General features: G+C 35.0%; 1 protein-coding gene across 8 annotated transcripts in view; it reads right to left on the bottom strand.

Moving 5' to 3' along the window:
• The window catches only part of DOCK7 (dedicator of cytokinesis 7), a 198,004-nt gene that overhangs the window by 68,487 nt on the left and 105,826 nt on the right, over window positions 1–23,691 (bottom strand). For all 8 annotated transcript variants that reach the window (XM_054574129.1, XM_054574119.1, XM_054574110.1 and 5 more), the window contains exons 19-22: window positions 15,237–15,323; window positions 11,104–11,335; window positions 7,719–7,883; window positions 5,952–6,121 (exon numbers count right to left, since the gene is read on the bottom strand). In XM_054574129.1, coding sequence (XP_054430104.1) covers window positions 5,952–6,121; window positions 7,719–7,883; window positions 11,104–11,335; window positions 15,237–15,323 — 654 coding nt within the window. The remainder of the gene's footprint in view (window positions 1–5,951; window positions 6,122–7,718; window positions 7,884–11,103; window positions 11,336–15,236; window positions 15,324–23,691) is intronic.

Here is a 23,691-nt window from a genome sequence, read left to right on the forward strand (position 1 = left end):
ACAATGTCTCAAATATAGTAAACTCAAAAAATAGTTTTAACAAAAACTTTCCCATGTTTTTCATATGCTTCCTAGAAAAGTAAATTAGACAATATTCAAATACTAGTAAAATTATGTTATCAGTAGATATATTTAAAATAAAAACCTTCCTCCTCAGAACCCCATTATATCATCTCAGATAAAAAGTAAGCCAGCACACATTTTTTAGGTAAATTGAGACAAAATTTTTCACCACTCCCCTAAATTATGTCTCCACTCAGTTAAGTGTAAAGTTCCTGATATTTTGAAGCTTTATAATCACTACACACATCACAAAAAATAACAAAACATGAACACCTGATTTCTGCAAAATTATAGCTGTGCCTTTCTCTCTACTATAAATTTCTATAAAAAGAGAATAACTTTTCGGTATTCTTAAATTCACTTTTAAACTCACTGCTTATCAATCTCCTTTAAAACTAAGATACATATTAATCAGAAATGTGAAAATAAGCAATAAATCTCTTTGTGCCATTAATTATATGTTATATCCGCAATACCAAGGCTCTGAACAGTATAATTACATCAAGTAATTATATTTAATTAAAGAAAACCTGTGACCAATTACTTTGTAAAACAAATAATTTCCATAAATTAGGTGTTGTAAAACTAAGAATTAAACAGACCTTGGTTAAGCAAATTCATCAATGTTATTTATTAAGGTAATGATGATGTCTACTGATGTCCAACTAACATAGAAAAGATTAACCAAATATAGACACAATGTGCATGAAATGTTTTTGTTTTTGTCAAATCACTGTAACATACTGTCCCTTAGATATATGGATAGGCAGTTTCCTTGAGCGAGGCCCCATAGGGTGTTTGACTTGACATTAACCCTCATTTTACCCAAATGTGGCTTTATATCCACAAGTCTTCAGCATACTACCTAGCATATAGTAAGCTCTCAGAGCTTGAAAATGAAAAAATAAGAGATAATACATTAGAAAGAAACTCTGTATCAATATAAAATTGCACTGGAATTTTATTAAAAGCAATGAAGTTCAAACCTAATATAATTTTTTACATAATTGAATGTTAAAAGACTATTGTGAGGACAATGAAAGAATAACTCAGTTTTGGCAAATAATGATAAAGAAAGTCTCGCACATATGGCTTTACAGCCATTTGCAGGGGTGTCCAACCCGCAGCCCACAGGCCACACACGGCTCAGGACGGCTGTGACTGTGGCCCAACACAAAATCGCACATTTACTTAAAACATTATGAGAATTTTTTTTGAGATTATGTGTCGCAATGTACTTAATGTGTGGCCCAAGACAACTCTTCTTCCAGTGTGGCCCAGAGACGCCAAAAGGTTGGACACCCCTGCTAGAGTATAAAAGACTGACGATGTAAGTGTTCCTGAATTTACGGAGTTTTGCATTTTATGTTAAAGAATGAAGTCTAACCAAAACTTTCATAAAGTCAAATCTCTTAGGATCTGAAATATATAATTAATCCTGATAGTAAGAGGACAAACGAAAAGCATACTTCAATTTTTTTAAAGTAGTTTATTCTTGCTATGAAACTCAATGCTTACTAACACCCCCTTACTAACTATCTGTTGAGTATCTTCGATATGCTGGATATTACTATAGTCTCCCCCTTATCCGTGGTTTAGCTTTCCATTACCCATGGCCAACAATGGTGCAAAAATATTAAATGAAAAATTTCAGAAATAAATAATTCATAAGTTTAAAATTGAGCCATTGTGGGTAGCATGATGACATCTTGCACCATTCTACTCCCTCCCCTCTCAGGACATGAAATCACCCTTTCATCCAATGTACCCACACTGTATATGCTAACCACCCTTCAGTCACTTAGTAGCTGTCTCAATCAGCTGTCAAGATATCACAGTGCTCGTGTTCAAGCAACCCTTATAATAGCCTAACACTAGCTCGTAATGCCTACGTCATTCACCTCACTTCACCTCATCACATAGGCACCATAGCATCTCACATCATCACAAGGAGGGTGAATATATCCCTGGCCAGGTGGCTCAGTGGGTTGGAGCGTGGTCCAGTACACCAAAAGGCTGTGGGTTCAATCCCTAGTCAAGGCATGTATGGTAGGCAATCAACTGATGTCTCTCTGCCAAATCAATGTTTTTCTCTCTCGCAAATCAATAAATATATCCTCAGGCGAGGATCTTTAAAAGAGGGTCAATATAGTATAACATATTTTGTGTGTGAGAGACCATATTCACATAACTTTTATTACAGTATATTGTTATACTTGTTCTATTTTATTATTGTTGCTAATTTCTTACTGTGCCTAATTTATAAATTAAATTTTTTCATAGCTATGTGGTATAGGTTAAAACATAACATATATAGTAGTAGAAGTGATAAGAAGCGGCTCTACCTTTAATAGATGCAAATCAAACAAAAGGAATTAGAAAAAGGCAGTTGAGTTTAAAATTCTAGAAAAGAGCCCTGGCCAGGTGGCTCAGTTGGTTAGAGCGTTGTCTCATATACCAAAAGGTTGTGGGTTGGATCCCTGGTCAGGGCACATATCTAGATTGCAGGTTCGATCCCTGGTGGGCCTCATACAGGAGGCAACCAATCAACGTTTCTCTTTCTTTCTGCCTTTCTCTCTCTCCAAAAATCAATAAATAAAACACATCCTCAGGTGAGGTCTAAAAATAATAATGATAAAATAAAATTCTAGGAAGAGATTTGTACTGCAAATATAATTTCGGGAGTTATTAGCACATAATGGTATTTCATTCAACTTTGGGACTTGATAAGATCACAAAGTGAGTGAGTGAAGAGAGAAGGGAAGGGTGAGGGAAGGGAGGAGAAGGACAGAGGCCTGGGACACTTCCAGATTAAGAGATCAAGAAACAAACAAAAAAAGCATCTACAAAGGAGACTGAAATGGTGTAACGAGTAAAGTACGTGAAAAACCAAGAGAATGTAGCACCCTGGAAGCCAAGTAAACAGAATCTAAATCCAGGAGGAAGGAGAATTTAACTGCAAAAGCTGCTGGAAAGTAAAGTAAGCTGAGTGTTGAGAATGAACCATTGGATTTAGTAACATGGAGAGCACTGGTGGCAGCAACAGCACAGTCTGGGTGGGAGACAGGAGAAACGCGTGACTGAAGGAGGGTAAGGAGAATGGGAGAAAAAGAACTCGGTGTGGTAAGTACAGAAAACTCTTTTAACGAATTCTGCCACAAAAGGTACCAGAGACACGGCAAAGAAGCCAAGAACAGAAATACTGTGGAGCAGAGCTGTTGTTTGTTTGTTTTTTTAATGTGAGAAATGAAAGCATGCCTACATACAGGTGAAATGACAGGGAGAAACACGAAGTAGAAGAGAGATGAAAGAACTGCTAAAGTGAGAATCTTGAATGGATGAGAGGGAATGGAATGGGAGGTTGTATTCATCTGCAGCACAGTATAAAGTGTTAGGTAGTAGGAAATAGCAGTAGACAGGTAGATGCAATGGTAAAAGTCTAGCCAAGTTTTCTTCTGATGGCTTTAATTTTCTCAATGCAGTAGAAGATAAAGTGAGGAGGAGGATTGGTGAGGAGGTATTGGAAGGCTTGATATAACAAAAGGTGGCATGAAACCTTTTTCTGGGAGAATGGGAAAGTAAATGGAATACAGAAATATACACAGAGTCTGGCAGAAGTAAGGCCTGCTTGAGTATAGTTGGTAAGGAAATAATATGGGTGCAATAATTTAGTTTTAATTTGAACATTTCACCTGAAATGTCATATGATGTGCTTGAGTGTGATATTGTTTTGTTACAGAATTACATGCTTATGATTTTGTAATAAAAAAGGGGCATTATTTGCAGGGGTGTCCAATTTTGTCAATTGAATTATTGACAAAATTCAATAAGGGAACTGAATTTTGATTATAATGGGGATAATTATAATGACTGATCATGAAATTCTAGCTGGCCAAATTGGAAGAAATAACATTAAGGGGGATAAGAAACAGTATAAAAGTAATAGCATCAAGTGATTGGAGGTAGCAGAGGATTAGAAAAATTGTTGGAATTGGGGTACTAAAGAGAAAACTAGGAGCTAATGGTTAGAGAATAAAATGCATGAAATTGAGATTATGGGGGTTAGTTATTGGTAATGACAAGATCTAGGTTATAACCATGGCTCAGGCAAGGTGAAAGACAAAATTATTAAAGAAGAAGAGTTACTTAAATTTCTAGGCCAATAGAATCAGACTAAATAAAAAAGCAGTTACAAATAAACTGCCAGATCATTATAATTTTTTAATAAAATTAAATTATATACTATTATTATTAGGGATTATGACTAAATGACACCCCAAAATATAAATAGCTAGCAAAAATTTTGCAACTAAGATAGAACATAAAAACCATTTAAATAAAACTTGATTCATACAAGGCTGTGCTGTCATAAAAAAAATTCCCACGATGGCTTTCTCAAATTGATATGTATGATCATGTATAATCAAAAGTTTGTTATTATGTTCCATTTTATAAGCTACTTTTAAAAAAGCAAATAATCATTCCAATATAGGTAAGGCCTTTGTTCTAAACCTTGATGTTGTAATTTATCAAATATCATGTAAAAGAAAAGGGTGGAATCATGCTAAATAAGGCATAATACAAATCTTACAGAAATTCAGACATTTGAAAAGTGGAAGCTTGAAGAAAATGGTGTCTTCAGTTTATAGGAAAATTTCTTATAATTCACAGATCAGTTTCATTCTACTAAAGAACTGTATTTTACAATATATAAATAATGGTAAGTACTACCTCTATTACAATGAGATATGATAAAAAATAAAGACAAAGACAACAAACCTGAGTTCTTTTCCTAAACATGGAAACATATGGGGGTAAGACTACAAAATATATTTTTTCTGTGAGAAATTACTTAAAAATTGCTTAAGAGTTATTTTAAATTGAGCAATCCTTAATGTTCATTATCAGCTTCTGAAAGTGTAAAATTTCTGTAACTATATGAATATATGTAAGTAGTTCTATCAATGTTCAAGTATTTCACCAAATAAACCCAGATCTCAAAAATATATTCTACCGTAGTTTAGGCAAAGTGTTAAAAATAGACTCTAGAACATGTTTAGTAATTCTTCATCATATTCTTATTAACAGAATAAAATGCCAAAGAAAAGTTGACTATAATTCCATAATATCTTCCTCCTTTCCAATAGCAAATGTATTTACATTTGAAATGATTTGGTCAAAACACAATGGGATGTGATTTCTTGGCCTTAGTCTTATTGTTCTGTCCACATTGTTTAAACTGAGTTATTTTTGTATTTTATATATAGAAAGGAAATAACTATTTGTTCCTTCAGAATATTTCTTGGATAATAAAGATTAATGTTTTAAATAAATACAGCTAGATCTTAGACTAGCTGGCATCTCCCTTACTATCTGGGATAATCATCACCCATCATTAAATAAATCATATTATTCTAATTCTGGTGTATCTTACATTGAGTTTTTCAGAAGAAGTGTAGATCAATTATCAATCAAGGCTAATCATTGTTCTTGATATTTTTTTGGAGAAGGACATAGTTTGCATCAATGATGACATGTCCCTTCTACAGAGCAGTCACACAGATCTGTTTTAATTGTATAAAAAATCATTTTCACATGATGAAGTATCAGACAGACAGAAGCGAGTAATATGTGACTGGTCATCCTGGACAAATTTTAGAGTTTGGCATATTTTTCCAAGAAGAGTACACAAACCAGTGTGTAAAAGGAAGCATATTTAATAGAAATGTAAAACACTTAGTGTTTACTGATAGAATAGAAATGCGTAATTTCTTCCTTATTACTAACTCAAATATATTTTAAAATTAAGAATAAATGAAAACATTTGGACATTTCTTATTTGTTCATGAACTGAAAATCAAATTTATAAACGCATATCTTCGGGTTACCTTACTGCCGATGATTGACCGTACTTCATCATCTGGTGACGTGGGAGTCCCAGATATATCTGGATTACTATTACTAAGGCTCCGAGAACGATTTAAATTAAGGCTTGCAGGTCTCACAGCAGATCTAGCCATTGTGGCATAGTGCACTGATCCTCCTAAACCTCCAGGACCTACAGTTTTATATAAAACAGCACATAATTAAACAAAGAAAATGAGTCAAGGACCCAAGAATAATCTCTGCCACTTTACAAAATTTCACAAAGACCAATATTGCTTTTATTTCTAAGTGAAAAATACTATAAATGAGAAAGAAAAACACTTAAGACCTAATGATAGATACAGAAAGATATTCTATTTAACAGCAGTTGGCAAAACCATATGAATTTTAAGTACAATTCTCTTTAGTGTTTCTATGATTACAGATTACATGTACAATAAAAAACCAAAAGTAATAGAAAACACTCACACACATTACCTTTACTTAGATATAGGTGTATCTAGGACCCATAATGCTCCAGCTTATGTCTCTTCTTTTTTCCCTATACCTCTTTGCTTTGCCCCTTGATACAGTCACTAGAGGAACAGCCAATTTACTGTCAACATCTGACATGAGATTATGTTTTATTTCTCTATCTTCATCAGTGACAGCTTGAACTTTTAACAAGATGGCACCTTTATGATATACATATAAAAAACCTAAAGATAATTCTCCTAAGAGCCCACCTTATACAAAAAAGCAAAGAAACACTTTTCATCTAAAATCAAGGCTGACATCATCATTCAACCATGTTCTATGAATATAAAAATACTCAGCAAATGTACCCATAATTTACCCCCATTTTTTCTAGTTAAATCTTTCTGAATGTCATATTTGCAAATGACACATACCTGCCAACTAACTATAAGTCTTTCAGGTCAGTATATAAAAAAGATGCTTTGCACAATCTGTAGTATTCTAACAGTGAATGAAAGACTACATGGAAGAGTATTATAAATAATCGACAATCACACACTCAGAGTCTCAAGTACTATAATTTTAAAAATCAAGACAGGAAATTATAAACCAGAGTATAGGTCAGTTACTACTGTTTTTGTAATTAAGAAAAACAATGAGCTACAACACAGAGTCAGGTTACGATTAGTTTTCATAATGAATATCCTAATAATTTATCACCATTGTTAATGTTAACCTTGCCAATTGTTGGAAAGGGCACTTACCATTATCACTAGTGATGAATGATGATTCACACAGACAAGAATGTGAGCAGGTGGAAAGGTATGCATAACATAATCATTAACTAACTAACTGAACAACTAGAGTTATTCAACTAGAACATCCACCACCTCCGCTACCACCATTATGTATAAAACAAGTAATTACTTTGGGTTCTCACATTCTGAAAGGTGATATTATTTTATTAACAATGGAGAAATCAGAACTTTTCTAAAGAATAATCTTTTATATTATAGGTTTCATAGGGTTATCAGGGAACTACTGAACCACCATATTTCTTCTTTAACGTCCAATAGCACTCCAATGACAAATACAACATTCTCTTCATCTTAATACGGAATGATAAAATGCTTCCAGAGACACAAGAAGTTATTTTCAAGGTTCAATTCCAAAAATTAATTCAACCATTAAGTAATAAAGTTAGAGGAAGCTGTGTAACCTATTTATCTTTTTAACTCCTTCACCTCGTATAGTCCATGGCACTTAGCAGGCATTCAATAAATCTTTGCTGTTCATAGTAAAAGAAGAAATACCTGGTGATGGTGAATTGGGGTAAGTATTTGGTAAGCGAAAAACATAATAGATATATGATGCAAGAAGACCATTCCTGCCATGCTGGTCATGATTTCCTTCCAGATTTCTGTGAAGCCGATTTATAATTGATGCCATTGCTTCAAAAGACGCTTGACCTAGATTAACTTTTAAGAAACAGGAAAATATTTTTGCATTAACTTTTTTAAACTGTAAGTTCCAAATAGGTCAAAGTTTTGTCATCTCTATATGCATTAAGTATAGTGATTATACACAGTAATTGTATAAAGATATTTGATGTTGATTTTTAAAATTTTTCAATTACAGTTGACGTGCAATGTTATATTAGTTTCAGGTGTACAACATAGTGATTAAACAATCTGATGTTGATTTTAATTATTATCTTGTATCAGATGAATCAATATTACTTTTCTAAACAAAATGAGAAAAACTCATTTTACTAATTTAACATGAAAATTGTATGGGTTTGCTTAGTCGAAAAATAAAACATCATCACACAGGTATCTATAATTTTGTAAAATCATACAAAGCTCATAGAAAAAAGAAATCTATCTTGGATCGCACCTTTGAGAAGTAAATTCTCATTTTAAAGATGACGTCAAAAACCTATATAGCATACAATGAACACATGATTTTTGTTTAAAAACAAAATTATTAACAATAAAAGTAGACTATCAAAAATATCAACTTAAGATAATAAGAGAACAGTGAATAAGCAATTTGATTGAAATGACTAAATCTTGTAAAAGACTTAGAAGGAGAAAAGACTAAAAAAACCAGTTGATGTAAGACTGTAGAGCATAAATGTCAGGCTAAGCAATACCTACCCATTCATTCAAGTCAATAAATAACAAGAGTTTTGCTAAAACTGGAAAATTCTGGTAGCACACTAAGAAACTGGGTAAACCAAACAGCCACTTTGAGCAATAGCATCTGATATTCTATGATTTATTTAATTAAGATGGGAAAATATGAACCAATATTTGAGGCCAATTAAGTTTCCTAAAAGTGGAATAATCAGGTAAAGTGGTCATTTTAGAAAGATTTACCTATATGTATATTGAAATAGAAGAGAAAGAGATAGAGAGTAGAAGCAGAGAAACCTAAGTGGGGTTTAGCAGTCCTACTAGTGTTCCTGGTTAATTCCCCTTTCCTCACAGTAACGATTCCAAACCACCAGGATCTTCAAAACGCAGGTCCACCTTACTCTCTATTCAGCAGTCTTGTTTTTTACCTCTCAGAAGAAATGTATAAAGCATAAAAGTCCTCAAGTTTTTCCTACAAATTTATCATAATCAAAGCATTTTTACCTCCTTTCCAAAGGAAGCAGTTTTCCTCTCTCACACAAGAATGATCTAGCCATCTTCACTTTTGTCCCACAGGCTTGCTTCATTGATTAGACCTGCTCACTTTCCTCTATCTTAATTTTTCTCACCCCTTCCCCACAACTATTTCTCCAAAGCATTTAAACATCCTCAATTCTCTCCATTCTTATTCCCTAATCAACCTTGCTTCCTCATCTAAATAAATACTTTCAAAGGATATAGTATACGCTGTTTGTATTCTTCTCATCATCTATTGTTGACTGCTTCATTCTTTGTAATCTGGTTTTTATTTTCACTATCTGACTAAAACTATTCTTGTTATTTTCACCAGTTGACTCTTCTTAAGTATAGTATAGCAAATTTCAACCAGTGTGTCACGAAATTTTTTAAAACATGCAATACCTGAATATTTACTCGGGGGCACTGAATTCTTTTCCCTTAGAAATTGAAAAAAAAGAAAATGACAACAACCTACACACTAATAGCCATCTGGTGTCAATGAATCAATATTATATCTATTTTTTTTTTGTCAGATAGGCAAAAAAAAAAAAATTTTCGTGTGCCACAGATTTTTAGTAATTAGTTTATGTGTGCCATGAGATGGAAAAGGTGGAAAATCACTGATATAGTAGAAAAGAGTAGGACTTTGAAGTCAGTTGCTTGAGTTTGGCAACTTTTTAAAAGTATTATGCTCATTACTTTATTCATTCATGAAATGGTGGCACTAATGATACCTATACACAGATGTGTGAGGATTTCATACATTACTATAAATAAAGCACACAGCACTATTCCTGGTGCAGAGTAAGTGCTATGCAAATATTCATTACTATTGTTATTATTATTTTACTTATAGATTCTACAACAATGTTAACATCTTTTCCTTAAAATCTTCTCCTACGACTACTGTAATGGTACTCCACAATATCTCTTAATCCATCTTCTCTTCTCCACCCTACCATCTTTCTTCAGGACCACACAGGTTTTCTATGAAACACTACAAGATTCCCAATTTGTTTCCCTGACTCCAGATTTTCCCACTTTTAACCCTTTTCCATGTAATACAGTCATCTTTATGAAAGCCAAAGTGGGTCACGTTACCTCCCTAATTAAGACCAGACCATTCAAAGGCTATTGATTCTTTATGGGATCATAGTCCCAATTATCTGAAATGTCACACCCCCCTTAGGTGGGGGAGGCTTTATCACCCCCACCACTTATCTTCTCTAATCCCCAACCTTCTAATTTATAATTACGTGTAAACATTTCCAGGGTCACCTGTGTATTATGCACATGCTGTTTCATCTCTCCGAACTAGTTATTTACCTATCAAACTCCTACTCACCTTTAAATGTTCCACCCTAGAATTACCTCTACTTACAAGTCTCCCCTAAAAAAGCCCCAAGGCATTGAATACTCCTCTCCCACTTAACACAGAATTTCTAGAACAGGTTAGCTAAAATTTCTTATAAGTTCAACAACTTTGCAAGATTCAGGTGGAAGATGTAGCAAAAGCAAAGGAATAAATCTTCGGAAAAGGATGGGAAACAAGAATACCTCTCCTTCTAGACACAGAAGAAAAAAAAGAATGTAGAGATTTGAGTTAATGAAGGAAAGAACAGCTGTATGAAATAGAGAATACCAGGTGAGTGAAAATGTAAACTAGGTGTATTATATGTCATATAAATGTAACATGATTTATGTTTGGCTATTTTCCTAACTAGTCTGTGAGATCCTTAAAACCAGGAACCTTGGACAGTGCCTATCAGTGTCTGGGTACACAGTTAAGTGCTTAAAATATACTTGGTGAGTAAATACATGTATTTTCATAATTTGAGTAGAAGTCTATTTGGCATATTTTATAAAAAACAAAAGTACAATATTTTTGACATTAGAAACAAGTAAATAACAACCCCACCACCACCATCACCAAAATCAAACATAGTCCTTATAGATAGCAAACAGGATTTATGGTTCTATTTCTGCAAAAGTTAGAAACACCAAATTATAAATTTTATGATCCCAAACATAAGTAAATTACCTATTTGGCCAGCAATGACAGGAGGTCTAACAACTAAAAGTATCAGTTTATCAAGCAGAAGATGAAGAAATCGGACCACTGGTTCCAACTGAGATGAATTCAATGCTGAAATACTACTCTTCAATTCATTTTCTAAGTTATTTTCCATGATTCGCATGTCTCCAATTCGGACTGGGAACATGTGTTCATCCAAAGCATTTACCAGAGCAAAAAACTTGTCAAGATAAGGATCCTAAAACAAAGAATAAGCAAAAGCACTACACAATTATAACTCTAAATTCCCCAAACTATGAACCACTAATAAAACATCTCATATTAATTGATAATACAAAAAAGTGCATACCAGTATATACAAGCATTGTTTCCAAATTCAACACTACATCTACAGGGTGGGGCACAAGTAGGTTTACAATTGTTCATGTAAAAAATAATACAATAATTAATAAATAATAATACAAGAATAGACTCCGTGTTTCACATACTCACAACTGAAAGCCTAATTTTGCCCCATCCTGTATTTTCAATTATTATTGTAAGGTAGCCACTTCAAATACTACTGACTTCTCAAGAAATCCATTGATATTAATTAAGTCTCGTTTTTCCCAGTATGAGTCTGCGTTACTGTTTTAAACTCACTATTGTGATAGGTTTGTTAGTAACCTACCTTTGCCCGTTTATTAATTTATTGTCTCTCAGCTCCATTCACAACCCACCTACTTAGCCACATTTGTAGCACTGGAGCTGGACTCTTCAAACTGCATTTCTCTTTTGTCAGGCGGCCTGCAGTTAGGCTCTGACAACAGAGGTAGGGGAAGCTGTGTAAGCTGCCTGGCCTGAAGAGTTGGCAGGGACTTTTCCTCTTCCTTTTATTTTTTCTGCTGGTGACCAGGAGATGAGAATGCCATGGCTCAGAGGTGAGGACTGGGCAGCAGCGTTCACCAGAGGACTGGCGGCCATCGTAGTTCCCCACCAGGTGCCCTCACCCAGCTCCTTCGAGACCACGGCACAGCAAGCGCGTGCTCCTGCAGAAGCCGTCTGATTCAGAGGTCTGATTCTGAGCCTTCAGCATCCTTCTAAAGGTTTCTAAGCTGCTTCCTTATCATCTTCTGCACTTGCTATCTCTGTTATAATCATAGAATTCTCTTTTACCCCATTTAGTAGTGAATCACCTTTAACCTAGTTAACAATTACTTACATATAAATTTTCTCCATTCAAAATACTGGCAGTTTCCACCTCCTGACTAAATCCTGACTACTATTTAACCTCCTTTACACTAACAGAACCAGTCCTCTTAAAAGTAGTAAGTGCCCAGTCCCCAAACACATTCTTATTCTATTCTCCCAGCCTCCATTATACCTAGAGATGACCACGTGCTATAGTTCTATCCAGTGAGATGTGACCAAAAGTCTGTTGGCACTCTGGGAAGACTTTCACTTACTTAACAATAAAAATACACTTTAAGAAAAGGTAACAATGCTGAACAGCATCACATATATAATTCTAATATTGTTCTAATTTGTTATGTACATTTTAAATGAGTAAACAATAATTCTGTGGAGTTCTACTATATACCCAGTAAGTTCAAAGATCTATAAACAAGGTATAAAATACCACAAGAAACATTTATTGTCTTTAATTGACCCTCTAAAAAAGATTATAATAAATGATGACATTGTTTTATGTAGTTATAAAATTTATCAACTTTTGCGTATTAGTCACCAGGACTGCGAAGGCCAGGGTGCTACCCAGTGGACTGCCACTTTATTCTTCCCCTGCATTCCGGAGCTTCTAAGTCATCTCTGTAACGTATTTTGCCCCAAATCCTTCTTTGTCACAAAAAAATCAACACATATATCATCTGCCTCCATAAAAACACATTTAGGAGTAACATCTAATTAGGTTTTTCTAGAGTACTACCAACTCTAAAAAGAGAATAAAATAGTAAAATAAAGCTTGAAAAATAATGTTTTTGTATACTTCAGAAGATATGTAATGCGTTACTAAGAATACTTCTATTAAGGGAAAGAATATGATTCAACTGTATAGTAAAATGTCAATCTTATTATCAGAAGAGTGAGGACTACAGGAAACATAGGACATATTCAGTAACAGGAGAGGAAGAACTCCACGGGAGCCATTTTTTAACTGGGATCTACCTGTGTACTCCCCCCACAAAATGTTTTCTAGTTAAAGTTCTAAAACATAGTATAGAAATGTCTTCCTATTTTTGTCTTCCTATTTTTCCCTATCTCACTGTGCAGAAAAGAGCTAGCAAGGAAAAGCTTAATTTGAAAGGCCTGCTCACAAGGGTAGCCCTTGGCTGGCACTTGGGAACTTGGATTTCAGGAGGGCTCCTACTGATAGGGATGCCTAAACTGTTCGTGTAACCAATATGATGTATGCTGAACCCCTGCTTTCCTTCTGGAAATCAAGAATTTTGGTATGTGTTAGGCAGAGGGTGCCTACGTGACAAGACCATGGTAAAAACCCTGGGAACTGAGTCTCTGATGAGCTTCCCTTATAGACAACATCAACTTGACCTATGTGATGCCACTAGGGAATGACTCTTGGAAGCTTGCACCTTGTTCCCTCTGGACTTAACTTCTTTTATCTTAGCCAATTTTGCTGTATGTATTTCCCTAAAATAAATCATAGTTGTGAAAATGACTATATGCAGAGTCCTGTTTTTAAAAAGATCACTGAGTTTGAGGGGGCCTTGGGAATCCCTGCAAACCAGCCCTCCCCCTTTCAAGCTGGAGAACCCCTGAATTTCATCTTAAACACCTGCCTTTTCCCACTCAACATTTTCTCCCTGGAAAACCACATTCACCAGTACAGTTTTAACTATCACATTTCTTCTGTTACCTCCAATCCTAGACATCAAACTCATTACAATTGCCTATAGGACACCTTTATCTGAAGTGCATAGGCATGTTAAACTCAACAGACTCAAAAATAAACTCATTATGGCTCCACAACTGCTCTCCTGTAGTGTGCTCCGAAACTTACTCCTCTCATGTTTCCTATTTAGGTTAGAAGTCACCATCTACCTGGACTCTAAACTCTAAAGCATTCAAGTTCCTTTATAACCTGTTACCAGCCTGGTCTTCTATTCTCACCTACCATGATTTCCCACTTTAATTTGCACCCACACTAGATTACTTGCTCATCCTTAAACAGATCACTGTCTCTTAGCACTTGTTTTATATCTTGTGACTTGCCCACCTTCTCTGTTGGTATGGTAAATGCCTACTTATCAATGCAACACCTCAGTTCCCAGCAAAACAAACAACTCTTTCCTCTGAAATTGATTTAGTTCATATGTCTAACATATTACTAATTTTACTGTATTGTAATTATTTTTAATTTCCCCTTTATTGTAAGGTCCTTGAAGGGGAGTCTCTTTCCTTGACAGGTAACAACATCCCTGACCTCACGAAACTTACAGTCTGACGGGAGAGAGAACCAATGAACAAATGCATATGTATATAGGTATGTATGTGTATGTACACACACAGAGACACCCAGAAAGAGTGAGAGAAAACGAGAGTGGGAGAGTGCACTATAGCAAAAGGCAGTGGTAAGTGCAGGGAAAGATGATATGGGATCATGGGGCTATGTTTAAGAGTCACCAGAGAAGGCCTCTCTGAGGAAAGAGGAAGTCTTAATGAAGAGACGTGAAAGGCATGTGGGGAGGAAAAGCGTTCCACCTAGAGAGAGAGCAAATGTAAAGGCTTTAAGGAGAGCTTGGCATATTCGAGAAATACAGGGAAGAATATGGAGTAAATAATTCTTAAGAACTCTTTCCATTTGAAATACCTGACTCTATGAGAAATAAAATATGTTGGATGATGCTTTTTAAACTCTAAAGTACTGCTATGTACCAGAAACTCAGGGGCAAACATTATTTAATTGTTCAAAATGAAGTCAATAACATTTTGAAAAGTAAAATATTTTTTTATTTGCTTTTGTTGACATTAACATTTAGTTGATAAAAAGTAACTTCTAAATCTATACATTTTAATTGTCTTATAGTCCCATAAGTCTTAGCAGATAACAAAGCTGATTTAATACTAGACAATATGTTTAATTCATGCAAATTTGATCATAAAAATTATTAAAACTCACTCACTTGTGTATGGACAGATGAAACAGCAACAACTTCAACATTAAAAACACCTTTGTGATTATCTACCCATTTCATGCCAGGTAGAGGAACCTGTAATATATAAAATACAATGATCCCAGATGCTTAAGTTGATTATAAACTCTGAAAACAAATTTTAAAATTATAATATCTCAATGAGAAAAAAAATACTATGAAATATATTTTTATGCAGTGTAAGTAACATAACTTATGTTTTATTCTTATTACAAAAATCAATGTTTCCTACAAAAGGATTAAAAGGCTCAAAGAGCAAAAAGCAGAAAATGTACACTCAAAAGTCTATCTTCCGAGAGACATATCCCTTTATATCATTCCAAATCTTCCTCTATGCAAATATACTTTTATACACACCTTTACATAAGTGATATCAAAGATATTATTTTGCAACCTGTTTTTCAAATATTACATTGTGAATCTCTTTTCATGTCCATATCTTTTTAATGGTTTATAATATTCTATTTTCTTTATTGTGGGATATTTTAATATCCACAAGCCAAGAAAGTTTGTTTCAAAGATGAGAAAACTTTTTTTTTTTTGCTAGGAATTAATTAAAATTATATAATAAAATCTTATTTTTAAAAGAGAGTATAGTTCTCTCCACTTTCTGCTAAGTACTGCTAAAAAACCCTGAATATGATACATAGAGACTGAAAGGTGCATAGAAGAATGCAGACAGGCTGGGAACTTCAGGATGGGAGGAACTATACGGCAGTGTTTCCTGGGTTTTATTTTTGACTCATGTATCCTTGACTAGGTGTTAGAGCCAGAAAGACAAAGGAGCTGACAAAAAAAATGCTGCAAGAACAGCTGCTCTCTTTAGTCAAAACCAGTAATTGCCCTACTTGGGTGAAAACAAACAGCAGTCCCGCCCCACCTGCACAGGCTGTGGGGAGGCTGGGTCTCCACTCTCAGCCGGCTGTAAAGAGGTGCTCTGTCCCCCTACTCACCCCACACATGGAATGGCATCAGAGAAGATAGAGGTGGGGGCACTAACCCCAGTCCAGTGGTGCCCCCACCAACTGTGGTGTCAGCGGAGGCCAAAAGGAAAGCAGTAGCAAGGAGCTCCCTCCCCCTCATAGCCAGTGAGGTGTCAGCAGAGACCTAGAGGGCCGCAGTCCAGTAATAAGCCCCCACTCCAACGCATTCCAGCATGCGGAATGTGGACCTTTACCTGGCAACAGTCTCTACCCCCATGGCTAACACATGGACATAAATAAGACCTAGGGTCATAATATCAAAGTGTTCACAATATAATTAAAAAAATCACACATCGTACCAAGCACCAGGACAATCTCAAATGAGAAAAAGGCAACAGTCACTAATATTGAGATGACACAGATGCTGGAGAGATTTGACAGAATTTGAAAGCAGTCATAATTTTTTTGAAAACTTCAATGAGCAATTAGGAATATCTGTGAAACAAATGACAAAAACAAAGTCTCAGCAAAAAAATTAAAACTAAAAAGATTTAAAAAAGGATTTCTTTTCCATGGTTTCATACTTTTATGTGTATAAAAGAAAACCAAATAAAGTCAGTTTCCTGTTAAATAATATAAATAAGTAGAAAATGCAATGTCTCTACTGAAGCAAATAATACAGGTTTAGACATATTTGGGGGAAAAAAAGAGCTGGTGAATTGAAACTACTCAAAGCAAGAAACAGTATTAACTCCTTCAACCCAAAATACTGTTTCAATTATAAAAATATAGGATACACAAGTAAAATGTGAACACATACTGCTTTAAGCAGAGCTGTTCTCAAAGTCTGAACTAAGGATCAGCCACATAAACATCATCTGGGCACCTGTTAGAAATGTAAAACACTGACCCCCAACCCACATCTACTGCATCAGAAACTGGGGGTGGGGGGGCGTAAGGTTCAACAACTGCTGTTACAACAGGACTCCACAGGCCGTTCTGATGCTTGCTAAGGTAAGAACTGCTGTCTTAAAATATTCTAACAAGCAGTGTGGCAAAAGGAATGATGTAATAGTAGCAAACACTGTTTTAATACTTTTTATGTGCCTGGCATCATTCTAAATGTTCTGCATACCATTTAAATCATTCAATCATCAACATAACACTTTACTATAAAAGCATTAATTATTCTCCTCAATTTACAGAGGAGAACATTTAGGCACAGAGAGTGACTTAGTCAGCATGGGCTGCTATTATAAAATACCATACTCTGGGTGGCTTAAACAACAGAAATTTACTTTCTCACAACCTGGAGACTGAAAGTCCAAGATCAAGGCACCAACAGTCAGTGTCTGGTGAGAACCTCTTCCTACCTTGCATTTGGCCACTTTCTCACTTTGTCCTCATGAGAGAGAGGGAGATCTTTGGTGTCTTTTTAGATCTAATTCTATCACAAGGCCCTACCCTCATGACCTCATCTAAGCTTAATTGGCTCCCAAAAGCCAAATCTCCAAATGCTATCACTTGTGAGGGTTAGGGCTTCAACACACAAATTTGTGGGGTGGGGGATACAATTCAGTCCAGAGCAGAGAGATTAAGAAACTTACCCAAGGTCGCACAAGTGGTGGGGCCAAGAGTAAAACCCTGGAAATCACGTTACATTGCCTTCCAAAGTATATGAGGTTTAAAACAACAAAGCCTTTCACAATCCCATACCCCTTCAAGAACTAACTTTACTAAATTTGATGTATATTTTCCAAACTACTTCCTACACAATTGTTGATGTATACCTATATACTAAGTTTGGTTGTCACTATATTGTCTGTTTTATTATGAATATCCTATTGGGATGTTTATATCATTTCTCTTACTACTGTACCATTCATTGTTTGGACGTACGAAAATTTATTAAACATTAAACTCCTGGTTGATACCCAGGTAATTTCCATGTTTTATCTTTTGCTAATACTAATAATTTTGTAAATTTTTTCTGCTTAATTCATATAACAAACATTTACTGAACTCTCTACCTGGTTTTCTAAGTTCTGGGGTTTCATGGTAAACATAAGGTCTGCTCTCAGGCGGCTTACCAACCATGTGGCACAGATAGAGAAAAACAAGTAAATAAATAACTTCAGATAGTGATACATATTGAGTAAATAAAATTCAATTAAAATGATGGAGCATATCAGCAGTGTGGAGGAGGGAAGGGTTGCAAATTCATGAAGTGAGGAAAGACTTCTCTGATGAGGTGCTCTTTTATACACAACTCAAATCATGAGAAGAATCCAGCCCTGTGAGGAACAGGAAGAGGAATGAAATGATTCAAAGCCCTACAGGCAGGAAAAAGTTTGGAAGAAGCTCTAAGTACAGAGATAAGGCTGCAGCAAGGTAAAAATGACGTTGGAGAGGTGGACAAACCCTCAGATCATTCAGAGATTTGTAGGTCACAGGGGAAAAATCTAGGTTATAGTTTAAGAACAACAAAAAGCCACAGGAATATTTTATTTTGCTCACACACACACAAAAAACCCACTAAATCTTGGTGATATCATCCTGAATGGAAAAAACAAGACCTAGAGGATTACATAGAGAATAATAACTTTTTGTTAAATTTATAAAATAAGCAAAGTAAAAAAAAAAGTATTCTTTAGTCATACCTATATCTCAATTAAAAAGTTGTTTTATGGGATTAGTTTTCAACACAATGTGGATATGCTTAATGCCACAGAACTGTACACTTTAAAATGGTAAATTTTATGTTATGTATATTTACCACAAATTTTTTTAAAAGAAAGCTAGTTTTTTATAGGTAGAAGAAAAAGATTATGGTATGGGGAGGAACAAATAAATGACATAAGCTATTGACACTGTTCTAACCCTTGGATTGCATGGTGGATGCATAAGTGTTTATTATATTATTAAATAAGATAACAATAAATAGAAAAGTATAATTACCCATATATAGATGTAACCACTGTTAAGTTTATAAATACCCTATTGCTTATCTTTGTATACCTATGCAACTATCTCTGTAGGATAAATACTTAGAAGTATCATTCATGAGATAAAGGGTATATATAATTTCCCCTGGGACATATTTCAGGCACAAACAATCAAACAAAACTATTTTAAGGTCCAAGTGACTATGGTGAGTGCTGAATACCATAATCCTACAGGAGAAAATTCTGGTGACAGACTGCCATGCGGATCTATACGTCAATCTTCTGTGAATTTTCTAAGCATAAATCTGCTTCCTGGAGCCCAATAAACGGAGATCCTAAAAAGCTGATAATGTGGAACTGAGGTAAATTCATCCAAATACCACCACTCTGTTGAGGAATATTGGCGGTCAAAGTTTTTCTCTCACCATAAGGTTCCAAAAGTGGTTTAACAAGAATGAATCTGATTTTGGACACTTTATGCTGAAGGCATCTGTGGAACATCTTGGTAAAGACATCACTAGGCATTTTAATTTACCAAATAACTAGAAAAAATGGATGAGCAGAGACACAGATTTAGGATTCATCAACTAACAGTAGGAGTGAAGGGCCTCTTGATTTTTGTACAAGTTATACACTATACCACTTTGGGAGTACTGTTCATATGAACTGCAGCCAGTGTTTTGCATAAGAAGAGTGCTTACATGAAGTTAACACATTATCAGAAGGTCTCTGACCTCCTGAATCCAACAAAACTCAACCTCAGACAGGAAAGTAAATACAAAATTGCATTAAGCAATGACCCATAAAAGTTGAATGTTTAAATACTTATCTCTCATATATTTCAAATTAAACAGTAAAATTAACAATATTTACTATTCTTTAAATATAACAATAAAGTTAAGAATACATACTGTTCTTTTAATAGAGTAATTAAAATATATAAAAGTTTAAGTACTTAATCAGGTAGTTTATCTCACATATCAATCAGCCACATCATCTGTCTATAGTCAAATCCAAATCATCATCATATTCTTTATATATGAGCATTCACAAAATGCTCATAAAGAATATGCTCATATATAAAGAAATAGGAAGACACCACTAGCATCCTTTCAGAAAGCTAATCTTGCAATTGCATTTGCAAATATTTCCTTTTGAAATATAATGCTACCCTGGCAGAAGACTAACTTATTTTACTGGAAAAGAAAAAAATGTGTTCCTGGAAAACTAAATAACAGATTTGGGAAAGAGTAGGAGAATCATATTTTTAATTTTTACTTATTTAATAAATATTTATTCATTCATTCATTTAATAACTATTTATTGACTGCCTACTATGAGACAAGCAGCATTCTAAGTACTTACAGATACAGCAATGCACAAGAAAGACAAAGTTTCTACCCTCATAGAGTTTATACTCAATAGGCGATCAATAGATGAACAAAAATACCTAATCTATTAGGCCTAAAAATACCTAATCTATAAAAATACTATGAGGATAAAGCAAAGTAACAGGATAAAAAGTAGTGGAGGCTGCTATTTAAAACAGTTAACAGAGACAACCTCTCTGAAGAGGTAGCATTTAAGTGGCTATCTGAATGAAATGAAGAAGCAGGCTTTGTGATAAAGCATTGCCAGCAGAGTACTCTTTTCATGTTTGAAGATCAGCAAAGGCACTGGGCTATGTGATTAGAACAGATTAAGATAATGAGGAGAAATGAGGTCAAAGCAGCAGCATTATATTGCTTTTCTTTGAAAAAAATAAAACAATACTAATTTATTTGTGAATACTTTCAAGTTCTATTCTGAAAATAAATGCCACCAGGACAACATTCACAATACACATTTCAAACTAATGTTGAAGTGGCAATGGTAATCATCATGTACTAATTCCTTTAAATGGCATTTTGGTTTTTGGACAATGGCTACAGATTCTTGAGTGAGACTTTTCCAATGTTTTTGTTTCTTTTAAGTCAGATGTCATCATTAAAATACAAATGTCTCTTAAAGTAGCATATTTATACTTTATTTTCACATATATGATCATCAGTTACAAAAAGGTTCTAAAAAATTAATTAAAGCTATTCTCCTTCTTACAGCCTTTTGGTAAATATTATCTCCTAAAAGAAAAACTTATTTATTTAAATAAAAATCTATGTAACAATATAAAAATTATCCAAATTTAACTTTTAAGATAAAAATTATCCAAATTTAACTTTTAAGATCTTTAATTGTTAAGATTATATTTCATGTATTATTTTAATTTTAAAATGAATATACTGAGATCCAAGATGGCAGAGGACTAAGTGGAAGCTACACTAACCTCCTCCCAGGACCAATCTGGAATTACAACTAAATTGTAGAGAAGTCATCCAGAATAACCAAATGAACACTAGCTGGAGAGAAGCTTTATAACCATGGATAGACAGAAGAAACCATGTCACCACAAGACTGGAAGGCAGTGTGGAGGAGGTGTGAGAGGGCTGGTTGGGCTCCCATGGGCTGCAGCTAAAGTCCAGAAGGATATTTCAGTGGCCAGGGGCTTCCCCCTGATGAGTGTGGGGTCTAAACCCCAAGCTGGATGACCCAACCTACAGCACCAGAGGAGGAAACAAAGACAGATAACCTCCAGCTGTGAAAAGAAGCAGGTTTTCTGTCTGCCTGGGAGAAACAGCTAGAGACACCGGGAGCCTCTTAAAGGTCCAATGCACAAAATTTCACTTGCAGCCACTTACCCTGGGCTCCAGTGGGAGGGCAAGTGAACTAGAGACACTTGAGGAGAGCCTGGGGCTGGTGGCTCTGGGAAGAGAACTGAAGGAAGAGCTACCAGGATCCCTGTGCTAAGTCATACTCCATACTGCAGGAGTCAATTCTCTCAGGCAGAGCACTCCTCTCTGAATGGCATCAGCCAGAGGGGAAGCAAAAGCATCCCCACAGGAATTACTCTGCCTCAACCTGTGGTACTTAAGCCAGACTGCTGATCACAGCTTTATTAGTTTAACAACTAAGGAGGAAAATACAAAGAAGCAGCCAAAATGGGAAGACAAGGAAAGACTCCAAATGTAAGAAAAAGAGAGTTCTCCAGAACTACATGAAATGGAGGTAAGCAATTTATCAGAGAGTTTAGAGTAATGATTATAAGGCTACTCAACAGCATGAAAATAGGCATAGAAACCATAAAAAAAAGACCAGTCAGAAATTAAGAATGCAATATGTGAAATAAATAATACACTGGAAGGAATAAACAGTAGATTAGATGAAACAAAGGATCAAATCAGTGTTTTGGAACACAAGGTAGAAAAAAAACACCCAGGCAGAGCAGAAAAAAGAAAAAAGAATTTTAAAAAAATGAAGAGAGCTTAAGAAATATTTTGGACAACATGAAGCAGAACCACATCCTCATCATGGGACTACTAGAAGGAGAAGAGAGTAAGCAAAGGATCAAGAACCTACTTTAATAAATAATGACTGAAACCTTCCCTAATCTGGTGAATGAAAAAGACACACAAGTCCAGGAAGCTCAAAGAGTTCCAAACAGTTTTAACCCAAAGAGGCATACAGCAAGATATATCATAATGAAAATGACAAGTCTTAAAGACAAGGAGAGAATCCTAAAAGCCTCAAGAGAAAAAGGTAGTTATCTACAAAAAGGCACCAATTAGGCTGGTGTTTGATTTCTCAACAGAAACATTTCAGGCCAGAAGGGAGTAGCATGAAACATTCAAGGTGATGAAGAGCAATGCTGCTTTACCCAGCAAGGCTATCATTTAAAATCAAAGAAGAAATAAGGAGTTTCCTAGACAAGAAAAAGCTAAAGGAGTTTGTTAACACCAAACCAGTACTGCAACAAATGTTAAAGGGCTTGCTTGAAGAATAAAGAGAAAGAGAAGGAGAAGGAGGAAAAGGAGAAGAAAAAGAAAAAGAGGAAGAAAACAGGAAAACAGTCTAACAATAAAATGGCACTAGATATATATCTATCAATAACTACCTTAAATGTAAATGGCTTAAATGCTCCAAACAAGACACAGGATAGCTCAATGGATAAGAAAACAAGATCCATATATATGCTGCCTCCAAGAGACCCATCTCAGATTGAAAGATACACACTGACTAAAAGTAAAGGGGATAGAAAAAGATATTTCACGCAAATGGAAAACAAAAAAAAAAAAAGCTGGGTTGGGGCAGTACTTATATCTGACAACATAGATTTTAAAACAAAGGCTATATTAAGAGACAAAGGAAGACACTACATAATGATAAAGAGAACAATCCAACAAGAGGAAATAACCCTCGTAAACATGTATGCACTCAACACAGGAGCACCTAAATATGTAAAGAAATTCTTGATGGACATAAAGGGAGAGAGCGACAGAAATACAGTCACAGTTGGGAATTTTAACTCCCCACTTACTTCAATGGATAGATCTTCCAGGCAGAAAATCAACAAGAAGACAGCGGCCTTAAATGAAACACTACATTAATTGGATTTAATCGGTATTTTCAGAGCATTTCACCCCAAGCAGCAGAATATACATACTTTTCAAGTGCACATGGAAC

The sequence above is a fragment of the Pteronotus mesoamericanus genome, unplaced genomic scaffold (genome assembly GCF_021234165.1).
Source record: "Pteronotus mesoamericanus isolate MK-2021 breed Mesoamerican mustached bat unplaced genomic scaffold, CSHL_Meso_final contig_105, whole genome shotgun sequence".
NCBI classification, from domain to species: domain Eukaryota; kingdom Metazoa; phylum Chordata; class Mammalia; order Chiroptera; family Mormoopidae; genus Pteronotus; species Pteronotus mesoamericanus.